General features: G+C 40.0%; 1 protein-coding gene across 5 annotated transcripts in view; it reads left to right on the top strand.

Moving 5' to 3' along the window:
• Ptpn2 (protein tyrosine phosphatase non-receptor type 2) overlaps positions 1-12,149 on the top strand; it is an 83,898-nt gene extending 71,749 nt beyond the window's left edge. For 4 of the 5 annotated variants that reach the window (XM_074070376.1, XM_074070374.1, XM_074070377.1 and 1 more), the window contains one exon: positions 3,853-11,771. In XM_074070376.1, the coding sequence (XP_073926477.1) occupies positions 3,853-4,060 (208 nt within the window). In that variant the 3' untranslated portion in view covers positions 4,061-11,771. The other variant, XM_074070375.1, reaches the window with a different exon arrangement.
• The last annotated feature ends 7,731 nt before the right edge of the window (positions 12,150-19,880 follow it).

Below are 19,880 nucleotides of genomic sequence, written 5' to 3'. Positions count from 1 at the left end.
GTTTTTTAATGGAGTGGCTATGTGGTCTGTACATACACATATACTCACGTGTTGTTTTCTTTGTTTTGTTTTGTTTTTTCTTTTTCTCTGAGGTAGATAAGATTGGTGTTTGAAAGCAGAGAAGGGAGGGCCTAGCAGAAGAGGAAGGATTCTAAGAGAGATGGCTGGTTGAGAAAGATTGTAGAAATATATAAAAAGGGGGAGAGCTAGATCCAAAAACATGTAGTAAGATTACCCTTTAAAGTTTCATTGCTCAGATCCAATAAATTTTGGAATCTTTTTTTTTTTTAATACACAGGGTGTCACCATGTAGCCCAGGGTGGACTCAAACTCTCAATCCTCTCCTATCTTGGCCTCCCAAGTGCTGCAATTACAGGTGTATGCTACCATACCCAGCTAGTCCCAATAAATTCTAACACTAATAGATAGATAGCTTTGTATGGGAGACCCTAATAAAATAAAAATCTTATCAAAGGAATTTTAGATTTCACAGGTATAGAACACAGTTTGTTCTTTTATTCATTTTTATTATTGAGTCTCTTCCAAAGTGATGTTTTTCAAATTGAAGGTTCAGTCCCATAATCATGTAATCATGGGTACATGGATTTATTAGGTTATAAAGTATTTTTTAAAGGTGAAAATATAATAGACTAAAATGAAAATATCCAAATACCACAAATAGTATTTTAAACTACTTAAAATTTTTTTTATTATTGTCATACTGGGGATACATTGTGACATTTACAAAAGTTCTTATAATATGTCATAATTGAATTCACTCCTTACCCCCATTCCCAGAATAGTTTTAACTGGTCTCATTTTTCCATTTACATACATATGTACATATTATTTCCACCACATTCACCCTCCTACCCTACCTTTTCCTTATATCCACCCCCCTTCTCATAACTGTATATTGCAGTCTTTTAAGTTTGGCAGCCAGTGTTCTCAATTACAGTACAACCCATAAAACCAAATTACTGAGTGGAGAATAAGTAATTTGGATCTTTGAAAAGTCTAGTCACTGTACCCTTCTCCTATGTATTTATGTAGTATAGCGTGTTCCTGCCAAATCATGTGTTGGCACAAAAAGCCTGCTGCATGTGTGACCATGGGGAATTCCATATAACCTTCCACAGACAGGGGTCCACAGGAGACATTTCCTGTTGGTCTGTGGCCTGCATTGTATAAATATATAAGAATGCCTGGCCAGGTTTCAGTTGATGGATTATTACGTGGATATAATTTCCTTAGGTAAAAAAGATTTTACTATGCCGCAAATTGACAGTAGTCCATCCTTCTCTGGAATTGTGTTCTTATGCCAAATAAAGCCATACTTTGGTATTTATATATAGTCATTTCTGAATTATACAGTGCCTTTTTGGAAATCAAGAACTTCTATTCCATTATGTGAAATGAAAAAAAATCTGTTCTCAACCCAACCAAAATCAACAACTTTTCCACAAATATCATAAAAAACCTTTTTAGACTTTTATGAAGCATTAATTATGTAATCATCACTTAATGAACTTATTATATGGTAAATGACAGTACAATAAAATGACTTAGGTACAAATTATAATTGCCTTCTATACTGTAATGAAAATAAAAAATGAAATACTATGTTAAAGATTCCTTATAAATTGAACTGTGATTAGTATCCCCAGGATTCTAACAAAAGCAAATTCATGGAAAGCTAACTCCGATAGGTAGATAGATATCCTGCACTTGAACCCTAATGCTTTTATGTTTTTCCTAGCAGATACGTGCATATTTGTCACAGTGAATTTTCAATTCAGAGAGTGATTTCTGAGTAATAATTTTTACAAATCAAGATAGTAATACTCAGATGGAGTCCACAAAGACAGGAATATGTGAAAATGCCATTCTACTTACAAAGATAAGCAAAACATAGTCCTCAAGTTGCTAATATAAGGATAAAACGAGCACCAAAATACTAAGCTATTAGTAAATTATGAATTGCTTACTATAAATTAAATTCTGTGAGATAAGAGTAGTAGGGCTTACAGGGATGAGACGGGGGAGAATTAAAGAACAGTAGAAATGAGAGAACCAGAGAAAAGAAAAGTTTTCCTTTTTAGTGAGGAACAAATTTGGAGAACAACAACAACAAAAAAAAAAACAAATGGGCAAGAACAAAGGTGTATATTAGAAGTTTTTACATGCACATGCTTCTCAGTTTTCTTGAATATATAGCTAGACGTAGAATTGCTAGGTAATGTGGTAACTCCACGTTTAATGTTTTGAGGATCTGTTAGAAAGTTTTCTACAGCAGCTGTACCATATTCCTGTCAGTAATATCTGAAGGCTCCAATATACCAAAGAAATGTGGCATTGATAAAATATTCTAATGTATAACACATACCCATATTTTTCTAGTTGTCTAAAAAGTCTGCCTTACCGCTTTTCAAAGAAACAGTTTTATGGAAATACAATCTATATATCATAAAGTGCACTCATTTAAATTCCATTTGCCAAGTGTAATGGTGTATGCCTATAGTCCCATCTACACTGGCAGCATGGGTGGTAGGTATGAGGCACATCCTAGGCAAAAAGTAAAGCAAAAAAATGAAAAAAAAAGTAGAGGGTATGGCTCAAGTGTAGAGTGCCTGCCTAGCAAGCATAAGGCCTAAATAAAATTTAAATCTCGGATTTGATGAATTTTAATATATTTGCAAAATTATGTGACCGTTACCAGAATTTAGAACACTTTCATGATCTCAACCTCGGTAGCTGTTTAAGAAAATAATTCAGAGCTGGGAGTATTAGTGGACCTCTGTAATTCCAACACTTAAGGGACAGCCCTGTGAGTTTGGGGCACATCTAGGCTACATAGTGAGTTTTGGGCCAGTCTAGACAATATAGTGAGACCCTGTCTCAAAAAACAAAACAAAGTAAAAAAAGTAACTCAGAATCTAATCAAGGGTTACCCATTGCATCTGATTGATGTGAATTTTTGGTATACTGGACTTGTTCCTCAGTTTTTTCCCCTCTCACTTGACCTGTTGTCTTTTAAACTTCTCCTTAATTTAGATTTCTCTAATCATTATTTCTTATGGTTCAATTCAGGTTAAATATTTTGACTAGGAAAAAATTGTCTGCTAATGTAGTAGACATTGAAGAGGCGGGTGAGATTTTTACTCAAGCTATGCATTCAGGACTATGCTTTAGAAACATGACTGGAAGGACCAGAACATTGGTTAGACTTATGACATAGCATGCATAATAAGTGAAAAGAAGAGATGGATTTTGTGAGGTTTTTTTTTTTTTAAAGGGAAGAAGTAGTTAGTAGTTTCTGGCATGTTGCCATTGGCAGTTCTTTTTTTATGTAGTCCCTGAGTACCTTGGGAGTCAGAGAGCTTCTATTGAAACAAAATTCTGTATTGAAGAAGAAAAATGGGAGCTAGAACTATGTATGGGCAAACACAAGACTGGGTGCTCAAAACAGTATTCATGGAAGTACCAAAGATAGTTTTTATCAAAGGTCTTTGTGAATCATCAAATGCAAGCACAAAAGCGGACCAGAAACTAGAGAACCTCCTATCTTCTCCCTCCTGCTTCTGTTGGATAGTTCGCAAAGGAAGAAAGAAGGAAAGCTGACAGTCACTATTAAAGTGTTTTTTAATACAAAGCTACCAGAAATTGTTGCTGAATTATCAGAGACCCTCTCTGTTGCATTTGGGACATTGAGGCTTTTTCCTTTTTTATTTCAGTGTTTGAGATGAAAGCTACGTGGATGTGTGTGGTGTTTTGGTGCCCGGGTTCTCTGTGTTAGAATAATTAAGACTTGCCATGCATACACTTCTTTCACCTGTTCTTATCTATTCACAGTATTCTTCGGAAACGCATTCGAGAGGACAGAAAGGCTACCACAGCTCAGAAGGTGCAGCAGATGAAACAGAGGCTAAATGAGACTGAACGAAAAAGAAAAAGGTGGTTATATTGGCAACCTATTCTCACTAAGATGGGGTTTGTGTCAGTCATTTTGGTTGGCGCTTTGGTTGGCTGGACGCTGTTTTTTCAGCACAATGTCCTATAAACAAACAGTTTTGCCCAGCAAGCTTCTGCACTGCTAGCTGACAGTGCTGCATTAACCTCAAGGGTTTGTCTGTTAGCAGCAAATGCCTCGTCCCCAAAACGGTGCAGTAGACTAGACATCAGCCACATAAGTGACACTTACAGTCACAAGCCCAGCACCTCAGGACTCTTCACTGCAGGTTCCTCTGAAACCCAAACTGTAAATGGCTCTAAAATAAAGACATCTGTGCTTGTCGAAAACTGGTACACTTTGCAACTGTATTCATATATGTTAAACATAATATTCCACCTGATCAACATTGAGAAATCCTTTATCATAAGTTTTTGGAGGCTATCTGGATTTTAACCTGCATTTGACTTAAGCAATAAATATTGTGGTTTTATCTACATTATTAATGAAAAGAAAATGACCTTTAATGTGTAATGTATAATGTACTGTTGATATGGGCATCAACACTTTATATGCCTAACCATTTCAGGGTAAAGCTATTTTATAAGTACCTATTTAATGTTACTTTTGTAGTTAAATGTACTTTTTAAAAGCTCAATTTGAAAATCTGTTACCATAAAAAGAATTGTATGTTGATTCAATTGTATACTGGATACATTTTCCCTTTTCCTAAAGAGAAGTTTGATATGAGCAGTTAAAACTGGGAATAAGCAATTTCTACTGCATATTTGCATTTCCTTTATTTTTAAAGTTTCCCTATTTTAAAAAGAAAAACAAAGAAAGAAATTTTTCCTAAATATATCTCTGAAGGAAAATTCTCCTTACTGGGATAGTGAAGTAACAGTTGGTCCAAGACGTTGTAAAGAAATTGGTTTCTGCTGGACGTGGTGGCACACACCTGTGATCCCAGCACTTGGGAGCTGAGGCAAGAGGATTGTGAGTTCTAGGCCAGCCTGAGATACCTAGTGAGCTCCAGGCCTGCCTGAGAGCAACACGGTGAGATCCTGTCTCAAAAGAGAAAAAGAAAAGAAATTGGATTCTGTAAAGCCCATGCATGACTCACACTGTTCATTTTTTTCATGAAAATTTCAATGTAATTACCCTAATTTATAATTGGGGTAAATCAAGATGTGTTAAGTAAAAGAAACAGCATTTGATTATGATTTCAGTTCATTGCGCTGAAGTTTTGAAGTAAAAAATTTCCAAGTTCTTTCTACTTCAATAAATAGTATAATGATGTGCAAACCTTACATTGTCCTTTTAACTTCTTAATGAGTATTTTAAAGCATATTGTGTAATGAATTTAACTGCTCATTTGAATGCTAGCCTTTTTCAAATCCCAGCATTCCATTCAGTGTTTGACTTGTTTGACTTAAGCTTTAAGTAGATGATAAAAATTTAATTGTAAGGACACATTTCGGTGGTTTTCCAACTCTACCCATTTGATTTCCAGGAAGGTCACCAAGTAGTGGTGGAAAGATCCCAAGCTACTAACCACAGTATCTCTGCTTTGTCTCTTTTATAGGCCATGAAAAATTTCTGCATAAGTCTTAACTATCTTAAAGGAGACAGTTACATTTAAAAGCAGTTTGAAAACCATTGGTATAGATAGATGTTTTGAACTGACTTGAGTAGTCTTGAATGTATTAACCCATGATGAAAATATAAAAGCAGGATGTAGGTGGTACTACATATTAAATAAGACTTACATAACATGTGCCTGTGTCCTGATTCAGTATTACTGTGTCCTATAACCTTGAAATGGAAAGGAGGTAAGAGGCACATTTCCTTATCTGTTGGCATTAAGCCTGTGTTTAGGCATCGAGACCTTTACACTTTAGATTGTTACCGGTTTAAAATTTTTCTTTCCAATTTGCATTTGGTTGGCTTTGCTAAAATATGGTATGTTACCCTGCAAGTCAAAGGTGGTCAGGCCTTGTTAAATTTCCAATTAAAGATAGCCTTGATTTAAGCAAAAACATAAAGACTTCTTTCAGGAAACAAACACTGATAAGACTGTCCGGCTCCTTTGCCGGGTGGCTGTGCTTGTTCTTTAGCATTTGAGCCTTGCTTTTTTATCTACTTTTGTCCTTCTTGGTAGTATGTGATGCCATCTACTTTTTAAATCACATACAAGGTAGTGAACACTCAGTGGCCACCTTTAAGGGCCAGTCTGTCTTTCTCCTCTGAGCATTTTTGAGGATGGTGTTGACAGTGGAAACTTTAAACAGTGTTACGGTTTTGTTAATTGTATGGTTGTACCAATTTTTTCATGGGTGACAAGTACTAATACATAGCAGTTGGTGGCAGTGTCCGTGGACCGTCATCCCAGTCCTTTATTATGTGAGCTTTGCTAGTCGCAGAGTCCGATGCATGTGGCTTCCACCCTCTCCAGAAATAGTCTGAGGAAGAAAGTTAGTGGTCCTTGATGGGTTCTGCATTTTAAAAAATATTATCCGTAAGTCTTCATTGTATTTTCTAATTACAAGATTTTAAAAATCAATTGTATAGTTTGAGTTTAAATAGGTAACGTATTTTGAGTAGATTAAGAGAGTGGAAAAGATTTTTTTAAAAGAGTTTGTTTTCAGAATAGAATCATTCATATCCATCCCTGCTATAAACTGGTTTATTAGTAGCAGTTTATCAACTGTTTTAATAACCTTTGGTTTAATGCTGTGTTCACTGGCCACACCAACAACTACATATTCCTTTCCAAGTTTAGCCAAATATTGTTTCATGTTAACCTACTGCTCATTTTGATTTGTGTTAACACATACATAAGAATATAAAAATAAAAATTTCCATGTTTAATTTATCCATGTATAAGATGACATTGATATCTATTTTCTGCATTCTTAGAGTTGTTTTTTTACGCAACGTAAAAATGCATGAAGAACTTGAGAACATAAATACCATTTCTCGTGTTTAGCAGAGATTTTGCATATTTTCTCAGTTTTCTACCTCTTGGTCCTTTCTCCTGTGTTTTTGGTCCATTTCATTATGTTTTAATATTTCTACTAAAGAATGAACAGTGAAAAGAGAAAGGAAGTTTTTTTAAAAAAAAGAAGCAGCAGCCTATTAATCATTTTCTGTTAACAGAGCTCTGGCTTAACAGGTGTGTCAGAGAAAGGGGTTGTGACTCTTGCATTAGTCTTGTGTATACTTGTGTTCGTGCTCTTTGTCTTAAATAATGTAGAACTGATGTATCAGAAGATACAGAGAGGTTTAAAAAGTAGTTGGTGACATGGAGCAGACTTCCGGTTTTTATGTCAACTCCTTTTTTGCTTTCAGCATCAGTCACAGTGGCGGGGCCACCATTTATTGATCATTTGCTGTGTGCTAAGCGTGTGCTGAGTGCTTTCGGGTGCTGTCCCTTTTAATCCTCACAACATGCTGACGGGGCAGGTATAGTTACTGTTAAGCCATGGTCGACCTGAGACTCACCGTTTCTATATCCTTTCATGGTGCTATCCTTGAAAAATCTCATTTGTAGTGAATTTTAGAGTTAGATCATTCTCAAAGAAAGACTGCAACTGATTTCCCTCTTAGAAAAATACCTCTGGCTAGATTATATGTAAGTAGAAACTATAATTTGATGGTATTAAAAATGTTTTTATTGGCCATTGTGTACTTTTTAATGAATGCCTATATACCTGAATTTGCCTGCCAGATTATTGTAAAAATCTAGACTGCCTTGATTTTTACTTTCAGATACAAATCCTTTTTTTCTTTTTTAAAGACAATTTCTCACTATGTTGTTGCCCAGGCTGGCCTTGAACTCCTGGACTCAAGTGATCCTCCCACCTCAGCCTTCTGAGTAACTGGGACTATAGGTGCACACCACTGTACCCAACTTTCAAATACAAATCTGAAAGAGACTTAAAAAAAAAAAATGTAGTCTTAAGCCAATATACTCTGTTTCTTTCTATGTTTAGGCAAGATTTCAAGCCTTTCAAGATATAAACACTGGTTTATATTTTCTCCTAGCAGGTCCACACATGGGTCCTGAGTGAGTAGACTGCATAGGTGGGGTATAGATTCTGCGCAGTCTGCTGTGTTCTAGGAAGGAAGGGTGTCTGAGGTCCTCCTTCGTCTGGCTGAACTTGATGCATCTGTCCACAGTTTTGGAACTAAGTGCTGAGCAGCAGTCTGTTCTGCATTCTCATTTATACATCAACAGCTAATAAAGTCTCTTACTGTTAAGAAATCTTTATTTGGCTTTGACTTATTTAGGTGATAAGGACATAGAATCTCATAAATAAAATTTTGAAAAGTAGAAATGTAGTAATTTTCCTCATAATAAATTGATCTCCTCATGACATGAAAGATAGGCCTTGGTTATTGCCTGGATGATTTACTCTGGAGCTGACCTGTTTCATTCACCTTTCCCCCCAGGTCAGTTGTTTGGGTTTGATACCATTTTTCCTCACACCTATCTTCAGAGCAGTTTTCATGGAACAGGAGCACTGAGTCTCCATAGCTATCTCTTGTTCCATTAAATGTGTATTAATAGTAGAAGAAACTCAGGTTGTGTTATTACTTGATCCTTGCTCTACAAGGCACCCCCAGTCCTAGTCCCTATTACACACCTTTGGCTCAGACCTTGCTCTAACATAGCTGTTTCATTGTTCCTGCAAATTTGGGGGTTGGGTAGTGTTTTAAAGTGGAAACATGTAGGAAATGGGATGAGTACGGTCATCTTTTCCCCTCAGCAGCAGAGATTTTCTGAACATGTAGCACATTCCCCTTGCTCCAAGGACACGTTGAGCCATTTTGCACCAGAGCTCTTGCTGCACACTTCAAACGGTGACCTCTTCTGACTCGTGGAGTCTGGAAGGACCCATTGTCCCTTACAGATATGGGGGCATTTTCCTCTCTCACAGCCAACCCTGTTGTCTTGTTATGTGCTCTTTATCCCAGCACAGAGCATTGCCAGGCGTAAGCAGTGACTGGCATGACAGAGATGCTTTTACTTGCTTTCATAGGCTTTGTGTTAGCTGACAATAAAGACATTTCGAAGAGCCTGACAATGTCTGGGCAGTCCCATGGGAGAAGGAGAATTCCTGTCTTTTGGACTCTTGGTTTTTAGATTGGGAATTACAGAGTTAGTCAGAATATTACTTACAGACTCCTTTGATACTATCTAGTATTGTGTTAAATTATGTAGCTTGGGCTGCTAAAAATTACATGGGAATTTTTTTCTTTACAGAGACCATTTTTAAGAAGCATCAAAATTATTCTTTCTAGGACTGCAGGTGTGACTCAGGCCATAGAACACCTGCTTTGCAAATGCTAAGCCCTGAGTTCAAACCTACCAAAAAAAAATTCTTCTTTATAGTTTTTGTAATTTGACATAGATTTTTTTAGGCACCTGATGTTGATATTTTAAATTATTATTTTAAAAGCCTAAAAACTTAGGCCAGGTGTGGTGGTTCATTTCTGTAATTCCAGCTATTCCTAGCTACTCAAGAGGTAGAGATCACAAGGACCAAGGTTCGAGGCCAGGTTGTGAAAAAGGGCCCATCTCAATTGAGCAGTTGGGTGGTGGTACCTATCTGTAATCCCAGCTATGTGAGAGGATATAAATAGGGGAATCCTGGTCTGAGATCCGCCTTGTTCAAAAATGCAAGGCTCTACCTGAAAAATAACTGAAGCAAAAAAGAACTGAGGGTATGGCTCAAGTGATAGAGCACCCGCCTAGCAATTGTAAGGCCCTGAGTTCCAACCTCCATACTGAAAAAAAAATTTTTAGTTTTTAAATAAATACTTTGAGTTTGGCAAGTTAAGGAGAGGAAGCCTCTCTCTTAATGGCCTTGCATGACTCATCTGAGAGAAGTTTGCAATTAGCCTTTTTTCATTTCAGTAGATTGGTGTGAATGTGTAGTGGCAAAACGGTGGCAAAAGCGACATGATGCGTTTGACTTTCTGCAGTCTGAGGTGTGCAGGCACGGGCACACGCAGCTTTACACACTCCAGTCTGGAGCCGCTGGCGGTGTGCAAGGATGCCAAGGAAAGCACCGCGAGTGCTCATTCCACTTGCTTTGCTTTTGCTTTAGTAAATAAAAGCCAAATCCATTCATGTGAATACACTAGAATTTTCTAAAAAGTAGCCCATTTGTCTTTACAGTATTACAAATAAGGTCTTTTGTTAAAAATAGTTGTCCCTCCTAATGATTGTATCCTTTTACAACCCCCCCCCCAAGATACTTACCAAAAAAATTCACTGTCTTTAGGTTTTTGTAATAATTCCTTGGTTAGTGGCCATTCTTGAACACACCACTAGGAAAGTACAACAACGGTGTATGTTGAACTGCTTTAAATACGTGATCTAGACTTAAGCAGCAAGCCTCCTCTGCTCAACAGCATCATTCCCGTCTTCAGATAGAACAACTGAGTCAAGAATAACTTGCCCAACATGGCACAGCCCCTGCAGGACAGAACTGAGATAACCACAACTCCAAGCCTCTGTGTCACACCGTGGTGATAAAGAATATTTAAAGATATATTTAAGCAGGGAAATAATAGACAACCACTTATTTGTTAAAATCTAAAGTAATCTTTATTTTTTCAAGTGTAGAAAAAAATACTTAATGGGATTGAAGTACCACTGAAACAGAAATAATGGAATACCAGAATACTCTCTGAACCAAAGCATTGTCTCACTCAGTTCCATAGGTCTTATTGTAAGGACGGATTCTAAATGCATGGGAATTGTTACATTGTTTTGCTGCAGTGAAGACCAGACCCTTAGGTTCAGGGTCTGGAGATCCCTGGAGTAAGCATTCATAGTAGCTTTCTGACACACATACAGCTAATGAGATGGTTTCTTGATGACTTTCATCAGTGTTTGAAAATCAGAAAGGCCACCAGAGGTGCTCAGGTCAGTTATGCCCTCCTTCAGAGGAAGGAGCCTGATTCTCAGTATTTGGAATTTTGATTAAATGTTTTGCCAAATAGTGTGGATCTGGGTTGTATTTCCTGTTTATACATATAGAGGTGCGATAGTGACAAGCATTTAGATTTGGGGCTTTTAACCTTCAAAGTTTAGTTGTTTGCAAGTAATTGTGAAATAGCATCAAAAACACTGCTGCCGTTAACAGTACTCATTCCCTCTGTCTGTTGCTTGTTTAAGCTCATATATTTTTACCTTTTGGCATTAAATACAACAAATCTGTCAGTCATGTCTGTGTTTTCTTTTACACTAATAGTAGCTTAAGTATCCTGTCAATTAATTCTGTAGCTATACTCACTAGTGTCCATCAGGACCTGTCTGCTAACAATCTGCTTTAAAATATAAGCCAATTTTATGTCCATACTTTATGCTGATAATGTTTTTTAGCAGTACTGGACAGTAGAAGTCCAAATTGGATTAGACTTTTGCATTGAATTCCTAAGTATTGGTAAGTCTAGCATATACCATATAGTCTTGCTAAACTTTTGAGGCTATCAATACCTAATTACTAGGTCATTTCTTGAGTAAAACAAGATGACCTAAAACGTTCAGTTAGTAATTCTTGAAGAAGAAGATGAGTTAATGGTGTTTTCAGTGAAGTCTCACACCACTAATTCTATTGGGAAATCCAGCACTTCAGCAGTTTTACCAAAATAACAGCGAAGCACTTTAGTGTGGTTGAGTGTGACATGGTGGAATGGTTTTTGGTTGCCTTTTTAGCACATTGTTAGTCCTTTTGTGTTTGTGTGTATCAGTGTACGTCTGTGTGTTTGGTAAATACGAATTGAATAGATGACTTCTTATTTTATGTTTTAGGCCAAGATTGACAGACACCTAAATATTCATGACTTGAGAATATTCTGCAGCTATAAATTTTGAACCTTTGATGTGCAAAGCAAGATCTGAAGCCCACTCCGGAGACTGAAGTGAGGCTTATTAAACCTGTAGATTGCCTCACAGTTGTCTGTTTACAAAGTAAACTTTACATCCAGGGAACGAAGAGCACCCACCAGCAGAAGACTTTCAGAACCCTTTAATTTGATGTATTGTTAAGTGTTTTTTAATGCGTGTATGAAATGTAGAAAGTTGTAAAAGAAATAAATTAGGAAAGACTACTTTGTAATTGTACTGCCATTCCTACTGTATTTTTATACTTTTTGGCAGCATTAAATATTTTTATTAAATAGACTGTTTGTGTGCTTTGTCTTAGGGCAGCTGTGATTCAAATATTTTCTTATTGGGTTCACTCAGATTTTTATAACTAGTGGTTGATTCTTAAATTGAAATTGGTTCAAAATGTTGGTCACTTGCTTTGGGATTTTTTAGTTACCACTCTGTCCCAAGTAGTGTTGGTTAGGTGAAAGCAACAACAGAAAAGATACTCCTTTTTGTCGTTTGGGAAAATACCAATCTAGATAGTATTACTGCCTTATGGTCAAAGTTAATTTTAAATAAGCACAGCAATTCAATGCAGTTTTTAAAACTACAGAGTTGTTCCTCTGTTGGAAGTTGTGTTTCTTTGGAACGTTTCCTATTACAGTGAGGCCACAGGCTCCTGAATGAGACTCTGGCTTTTTTGCCATCTAATTGGACAACCAACTGATCGATTTGGGCAGTGTATGGATCAGTTGTCAAATTATTGGCAATATTTTTGGTGTCCGGAGACACTCAAGCCTCCATGTTACATGAACAGCACTTTATGAGTGTAATAACTCGTCAGTTGTTTTTGCCAACTGTAATTCTTACAATGCCATTCACAAATGACACCTGTTTAATCTTCTAAATACTTAGATAACTTGCCTTTTTTGCTTTATATGCTAGATTTTCTGGGTCCATTTTAGGAGTAAGTAAACTCCTAAAGTTTATTACAGTACAAAGTAGTGTAGTACACTGATTTCCCATCATGCCAGCAAAGCTGGAAAGAGTTATCTTCCTTACTTGCCTCTGTCTCCTGGCTTCCCCATGAGCTTGTTACCTGTTGTCTTTTTATGCCACTCCCAAAATGGCCAGAAATGTCATGGTAACTTGTACAACTAGCTCATCAACTAAGGCTGTCACTCTTCCCGTATATGACTTCCTGGCAGTAATACTAGGAATTCCTTTGAAGCTTTCTCCTTAGACTCCATAAGACCTCTCTTAGTTTTTTTCACCTCAGTTGTGCCTGACTCTTAAAAATCCTGGACTTTGTGCACCAGTGGCTCGCACCTGTTATCCTAGCTATCGGGAAGCAACTGTTAGGAGGATAGAGGCTCAAGGGTAGCCCAAGCAATAGTGCAAGAGACCCATCTTGAAAGTACCCAACGCACAAGAAATAGGGGCTGGGGTAGAATGCCTGCCTAGCAAGTATAAGGCTCTGAGTTCAAACCCCAGTACCACAAAAATGATAAAACACTGGAGCTTCCAAAAACCCCATCTTTGGGGCTTTGATTTTTTCTTTTTTTCTGATGGTACTAGAATCAAACCCAGGGCCTCATGCATGCTAGGCAAGCTCTTTGCCACTGAGCTACATCCCCAACTCTCTGGGCCTTTAATTTTAACACATTGGTGCAAGTCTGTACCTAATACCTCTGTGCTGATTACATGCAACTTCTTAAACTCAGCCAGGCCTCCCTTTAGAGTTATAAACCAGCTCCCTGACTGGTCATTGCATATGTTCCTTTACCTCTGAAATTGAACATATTTCATTTTCCTCTTGTGTTCCCTGGAAACCTGAAATTCCTCATGTACTCCACCTAGGCTCCATATGGGGTGTGGTCACCCAGGCCTGTTAATCCTGCTCACTGGCAGCCTCCCACTGCCTCACCTTGGTTAAGCCATGTGATGTGGGTGGGTTTTCCTCCTGTGTGAGGCTGGCACCTTTATACCAAATCACTGCACAGCTTCCCATGAGATTTTTAAAGACCTAGTGCTTAACCTTCCTCAAGATTCTCTAATGGCACCCTAAGCATTTTTGCTTTCATTTTAAAAGCTAATGCCTCACAAACTTTGTGCCCTGTGTCGTCTGGCTATTCCTGCCTGTCTTTCACAGGCATCTTCACTTGCAGCAATCCCAGCCATTTGGAATCGATGCGATATTCCTTACTCGTGTTGGATGTATGTTTATTGACTGTTCATAAAGCTAGGCACTGTGTAAGGGACTAGATGGTCATTGATGAGGGGAACATGGCGTGTGAGAAAACAGTAGACGTGTAAACAAGCAGGTACACAATTAAAACTGTCCTTGGTGCCACGACAAAAATAAGTAGATACCTGCTGAGATGTGAGAAGATGATCTTACAGAACTCAAGGCCACAGAGATACTCGGAGATTCTTGGGCACTGAATGTGCTTTTGGAATGACACCAAATCCTCCAGTTTGAGAAGAGCAAGGGCAAGGAAGAATCAGAGGCCCGTGCTCCCAAGCTGGCTCTGGAGGCCAAGGAAGTAGCTCTAACTTAGCTGAGCCTGCTGCTCAGCGTGACCTTACCACTTTCAAGAACACTGCATCTTAACTAATTGAATGAGAAGACTAATGCAATCTTGCGGGGCTTGGATGGAGCTCTGTGACAATTTCTAGCCCATTTGAAGTGCTGCAGCTCTTGTCCTGCTGGGATTGGTAGGGTGAGTGACCCTGGAAGGAAGGAGCTGACTCTTCTTAGGCATAAACCAGACAGCGTGTGGCATGAGACAGCTTAAATGCAAGTGATTAAGAGCAAAATTCACCCACTTCTGCTTGGCTCTGAACAGTGGGAGAAAGCTGAGGTAAAGGCAGGGTAGCCAGGAAGGTCTGAGTAGAGAGAGGTGAGAGGGCTTGTCTGCAAGGTGGAGCGCCACGGGAGTCGCCCACATAGTGCAGTCCAAGTTTTAGGATCTCAGCCCTAGGGAAGCTGAGGCCAGAGACCTGAAGTACCTGGGGGAACACTGGTGAGATTGCAAGAGCCCAAAGACAGAGAACCTGAAGTTCCAGTGGCCCAGGGTAGGTGAAAGGGGCACCCAGTGCTCAATGGGGCAAAAACTCCTGCTTTCTCCACCTTGTTTCATCCAAACCTCCAGCTGAACAGATGCCACCGCCCACCCACACTGTGGACACATCTCCTCTCAGTCCACCAACTCTCACAACAGTACAGAAACACTATCCAGACACACCAAGAGCACCCAGGGTTTCTGGCCAAATGCCAAGCCGCCAAGTTTCCTTTCCAGCAGAAGGGGTCGGGGGAGGGGTCCTCAGCAACTACTGATGCACTGAGAATCATCCATGTACCACCCCATGGCTTCCTTGATCCAGTCAAATTGACACCCAAAGTCAAACATCACATCCAGTGTCTCCAGATCAAGGCCATAGGGACACTTCCCCAAAAGTTCATCAGTGGGAAGGGAAGTTCCCAAGGACACCCTCTTGAGCGGCCTGTAGTGGCAATCCAAGCAGAGGTCACATAGCTGCTGGAAGGGAGAGGAGGCAAGAAGCATTCACCTTCCTTGTTGGAAGAAAACTGTGAGCTACAGAAGCAAGGGGGAAATCACACTCAGGGAGGAGCGTGTGTGGCACAACCTTGCTGCTTGGAGGAGCAGATGAGGTTGGAGAGAGCTAGGTGTGGAACTCTGTCAGTTGTGCACTGAGTAAATGAGGAATAAAAGAAAGGAAAAGGAACCAGTATGAAGATGGAATAAAACTAATAGTCTGTATGGAAAAATAATCACTTCTACCTGGGTGCCAATGGCTCATGCCTGAAATCCTAGCAATTTGGGAGGCTGAGACTGGGAGGATCTCAGTTTGAGGTCAGCCTAAGCAAATAGTTTGGGAGACCCCCTGTCTCCAAAATAATCAGAGCAAAATGGACTGGAGGGCTAGCTCAGTTAGTAGTGCCTGCTTTGCAAGTGTGAAGTTCTGAGTTCAAACCCCAGTTCTAGGAAGGCAGGGAGGGAGGGGAAAGAATAGGTTCTAAATAGAAAGTTGAAAACTTCAAGTGATGGATGGAATTGGAGAACATCATTCTGAGTGAGGTTAGCCTGGCTCAAAAAACCAAAAATCGTATGTTCTCCCTCATATGTGGACATTAGATCAAGGGCAAACACAACAAGGGGATTGGACTATGAGCACATGATAAAAGCGAGAGCACACAAGGGAGGGGTGAGGATAGGTAAGACACCTAAAAAACTAGCTAGCATTTGTTGCCCTTAACGCAGAGAAAACTAAAGCAGATACCTTAAAGCAACTGAGGCCAATAGGAAAAGGGGACCAGGTACTAGAGAAAAGGTTAGATCAAAAAGAATTAACCTAGAAGGTAACACATACACACAGGAAATTAATGTGAGTCAATGCCCTGTATAGCTATCTTTATCTCAACCAGCAAAACCCCTTGTTCCTTCCTATTATTGCTTATACTCTCTCTACAACAAAATTAGAGATAAGGGCAAAATAGTTTCTGCTGGGTATTGAGGGGGGGAGCGGGAGGGGGTGGAGTGGGTGGTAAGGGAGGGGGTGGGGGCAGGGGGGAGAAATAAACCAAGCCTTGTATGCACATATGAATAATAAAAGAAAAATGAAAAAAAAAAAAAAAGAACTTATTTCAACTATCTTAAACAAGCAAAAAAAAAAAAAAAAGAAAACTTCAAGTGACTACAAGACTACTTAATTGTAACTTTAACAACTCTTATTTCAGTTCTAGTTTGGGGGGTGGTGATAATGGCTTTTATTCCTTTCCAACTACTGTTTCCCACAAATATTTCCCTTTCCCACTTTCTGTTTTTGTTTGGTTTGAGACAGAGTGTCACTATGTAACCCAGGCAGGCCTGGATCTTAAAACTGTTCTGCCTCAGCCTCCCAAGTACTAGGATTACAGCCATACACCACGATGCCCAGCCATGTTCTATCGCTGGAACCGAAATCAGTTCAAACCCAGGGAGGTTCCCAGGCAGCATGACTTCAACCCAGTTTGTGATCTTGTGACAGTGTGCCGTGTTGTGTCCCCAATGTCAACTGAGTTCTTTACATCATCACAGAAAAGAATTCAAGGAAGAATTAGTTAGGCGAGAAGTTTATGCAGTTTTGCTTAGCAGCACAGGAAAGCACCTCCCAGGAGGTCCTGTGGGCACAGGAGAAGCACCATGTCTTTCTAATGCGTGAGGCACATCTACAAGGCTCAGGTCCGTCTAAGGGTACACGGCTACTCTTCTCTGTGTGTACTTCTTTGTTTTGACCATCTGGTGTGTTCATCGTTGCTGTGACAACCCTCTCTAATTGCATCTTCTATGTTCCTGGAACTGAAAAGTTTGGGATTCCCAAAGACCAAGCCTTCTCAGTTGACACAGGTGATGGAAGTTCAAGAGTCTGCCAGGTGCTTTCTTCTAGAAGTCCACCACTAGGAGACACATACTTTCCTTTAACAGGATCTCCTTTTAGTCCAAGGATGAGCTTTACCAGATGTTTCCCTGAGATAATTACCCACGGCGTGCTTATCCAGAGGTCCAGCAAATGGCCAGTGTAAGGCTGAAGGCGTGACCAGCTGCTGCAGTGCCGTGGGAAGTGGGAGACTTCACGTTACCTAGGACTACAGTGTTTATTCTCAGCTCCTGGCTCTGCTTCCTGTGCCTTAACATCACTATTTAGCCTGCATGGGTTCTAACAGTGCAGTATGAAGTGTGAACAGCCAGGCACCATTCTCCTGTCTCTCCCAGGGCAATTTAGGAAGCTGGTGGTCTCCATAGTTTAGCTACAAGGTGGTAGAGTCTACTGGTCTTGGTGTCTATCAACTGGAGTCCTTTGCCAACCTTTGTGGACCAAGAAGGAATGAGGAGGAGAAGTGAACTTGCATTGTGTTATACTACATTAGTATCGAGATTGTTATGAGTTCACTGTCTAACTCAGAAATGAACTTCTGAGGTGGACACAACCGAGATACAGAAAGATGGTAGACATTAGAAGTCATGGAGCTGACTGAGAGATACAGATTTTGCATTTATGTGGAACTTTTACTTGCATTCAGGGCTCTTGATTTGAGGGGCAATGGCTACCCCATCCTTACTCAGATCGCTACAATGCACCCAAGTTTCAACTATTAGCTACCCAGCGTTACTCAGGCTGCTCCATCCACACTACGTGTGTCAGTGAGGGTTTAATCTGTCTCCCAGTTAAAACCCAGAATGAACTTCCTCCTACAGGGACAAAGGACTCTTAAAGGTGGAGACAGTCCTGTGACAGGTGGTGGACAGATATAGTGGACAGGGCTGAGCAAAAGGAAGATCATTCATATTGCAGAAGGAGAAATTCTTGGTGTTAATCAGCAAGAATGTACGAAATTACTGAAATTAAGAAAATGAGTATCTAATAAAAAAAAGAAGGAAGCATGCCCTTGAGCAAGTGGAGCTGCAGAGCCGCACTACTGCTTAGATCCTAGAAGAGAGAAGAGCAAGTGGAGAGAGGCCCAGGACAGGTGAGGCTCTCTGAGCTCTGGGGACGTCCCCTGGGGCTGCCCGCCAAGCCATGGAGTCACCTCCTGGATGCAGCTTCCTGCAAAGATGCCCAGGCCCAACTCAGTGGATGGAAAGACGACCAGAAACACAATGGCAGGACATAGGTGAGATGACAGGGAGTGGAGAAGACCCGCATTCTCCAGTCCTAAGAGGAGAGGAACGGAAGCAGGCTTAGGCTTGCTGCTGCTCAGAATGAGTCTCCTGATGCAGGTACCAGTGAAGTCCCCTTAGTGGACACCAGGTCTTATGACTTTCTCGCTACAGGAAGCTGGTAGCCATTTGTGACAGTGGCAGAAGAGTGGATTGGGACTGCCTCCATACAGAGGAACAGCCTCCACCTGAGACGTGGAAATCGACTGGGATCACGTAGTGTGACAGACAGGAGCTGTCCTGGCTGTTACCCACATACGGGCCTACCCAAGATAGAAACCCTACCTATGCGTAGGTCAGGGCTGATGGGGCAACTCAGGGGCTGACACTCTAGCTTTCTGTTCTACCATACATGGTTCACATTCTCATTATTCCCTCAAGTCCAAGGTAGCTGCTGGGGCTCTTGTTACCACGCTCACATTCCAGGAGAGCAGTGCCCCGTGGCTGACCGAGCTTCCATGAGAAAGGCTTCGCTATAGTTGGTGGGCTGCTTCTGCTTACAACTCTTTTGCCAGAATTTGGCCACAGGCATGGCTACAAGGAAGTGTGTCAACTGAGCATATTCCCACTATGTTAAAACGGAGTTCACGTGTACACGCACACACACACAACCTAGTGTGGGCAGTAAAAATAAATCTGCAGCCCTATTTTGCCAAGTTGAGCAGGAAGCAGAATGTCTGCTGAGTGTGTTTGGATAGGCGTGAAGTAACTCAGTGTCTCTTCCCATCTGGTGGCCCAGGTAGCACAGGGAAGTATCTTAATATCTCTGAGACTAGAGCTGAAACCCAGGACATGGAGTTGGAAGAATGCATAAACTACATTTTCTCCATGGAAAGATTTAGACTCTTGCACTGAATTCTTTAAGATGGGTCTGCATTTTCTCCTATAAGAAAAACTTAGGTGATATTGCAACTCTGATCAGGACTGGGGCAGGGTAGTAATAGATGTCAGGGAAATACAAGATGGTCACAGATGAGTACTGCGACCCCTAAGTGCAAGTGTCATCATGTTCTACATCAATTCTTGTAGAACCCATGCAGTTTAAAAAAAAACTGTATAAATCAAAAGAAATTATTTCCCAAAAATTTGCTTGGCTAGTTACTAAAATAGATAAGTAATTCTTAATATTAATTTGCTTGTGCTTCTGGTACTCATAACTGGCTTTGAGGATGTTTGAATGATAAAATGTCAGGTTAATGAATATCTATATTGACACAAAAACTGTTAAATTGGAATTTAACATGAATAACTTTAAAACATAAAGAGTGAGGGAGAAACTCAGACAATCTCAAACACTTTGATTTCCCCCCATCATTGTTCT

This window comes from Castor canadensis, chromosome 4 (genome assembly GCF_047511655.1).
Source record: "Castor canadensis chromosome 4, mCasCan1.hap1v2, whole genome shotgun sequence".
Classification (NCBI taxonomy): domain Eukaryota; kingdom Metazoa; phylum Chordata; class Mammalia; order Rodentia; family Castoridae; genus Castor; species Castor canadensis.
Note: the sequence above shows the minus strand (reverse complement) of the source record. Positions and strands in the feature narration are given on the sequence as shown.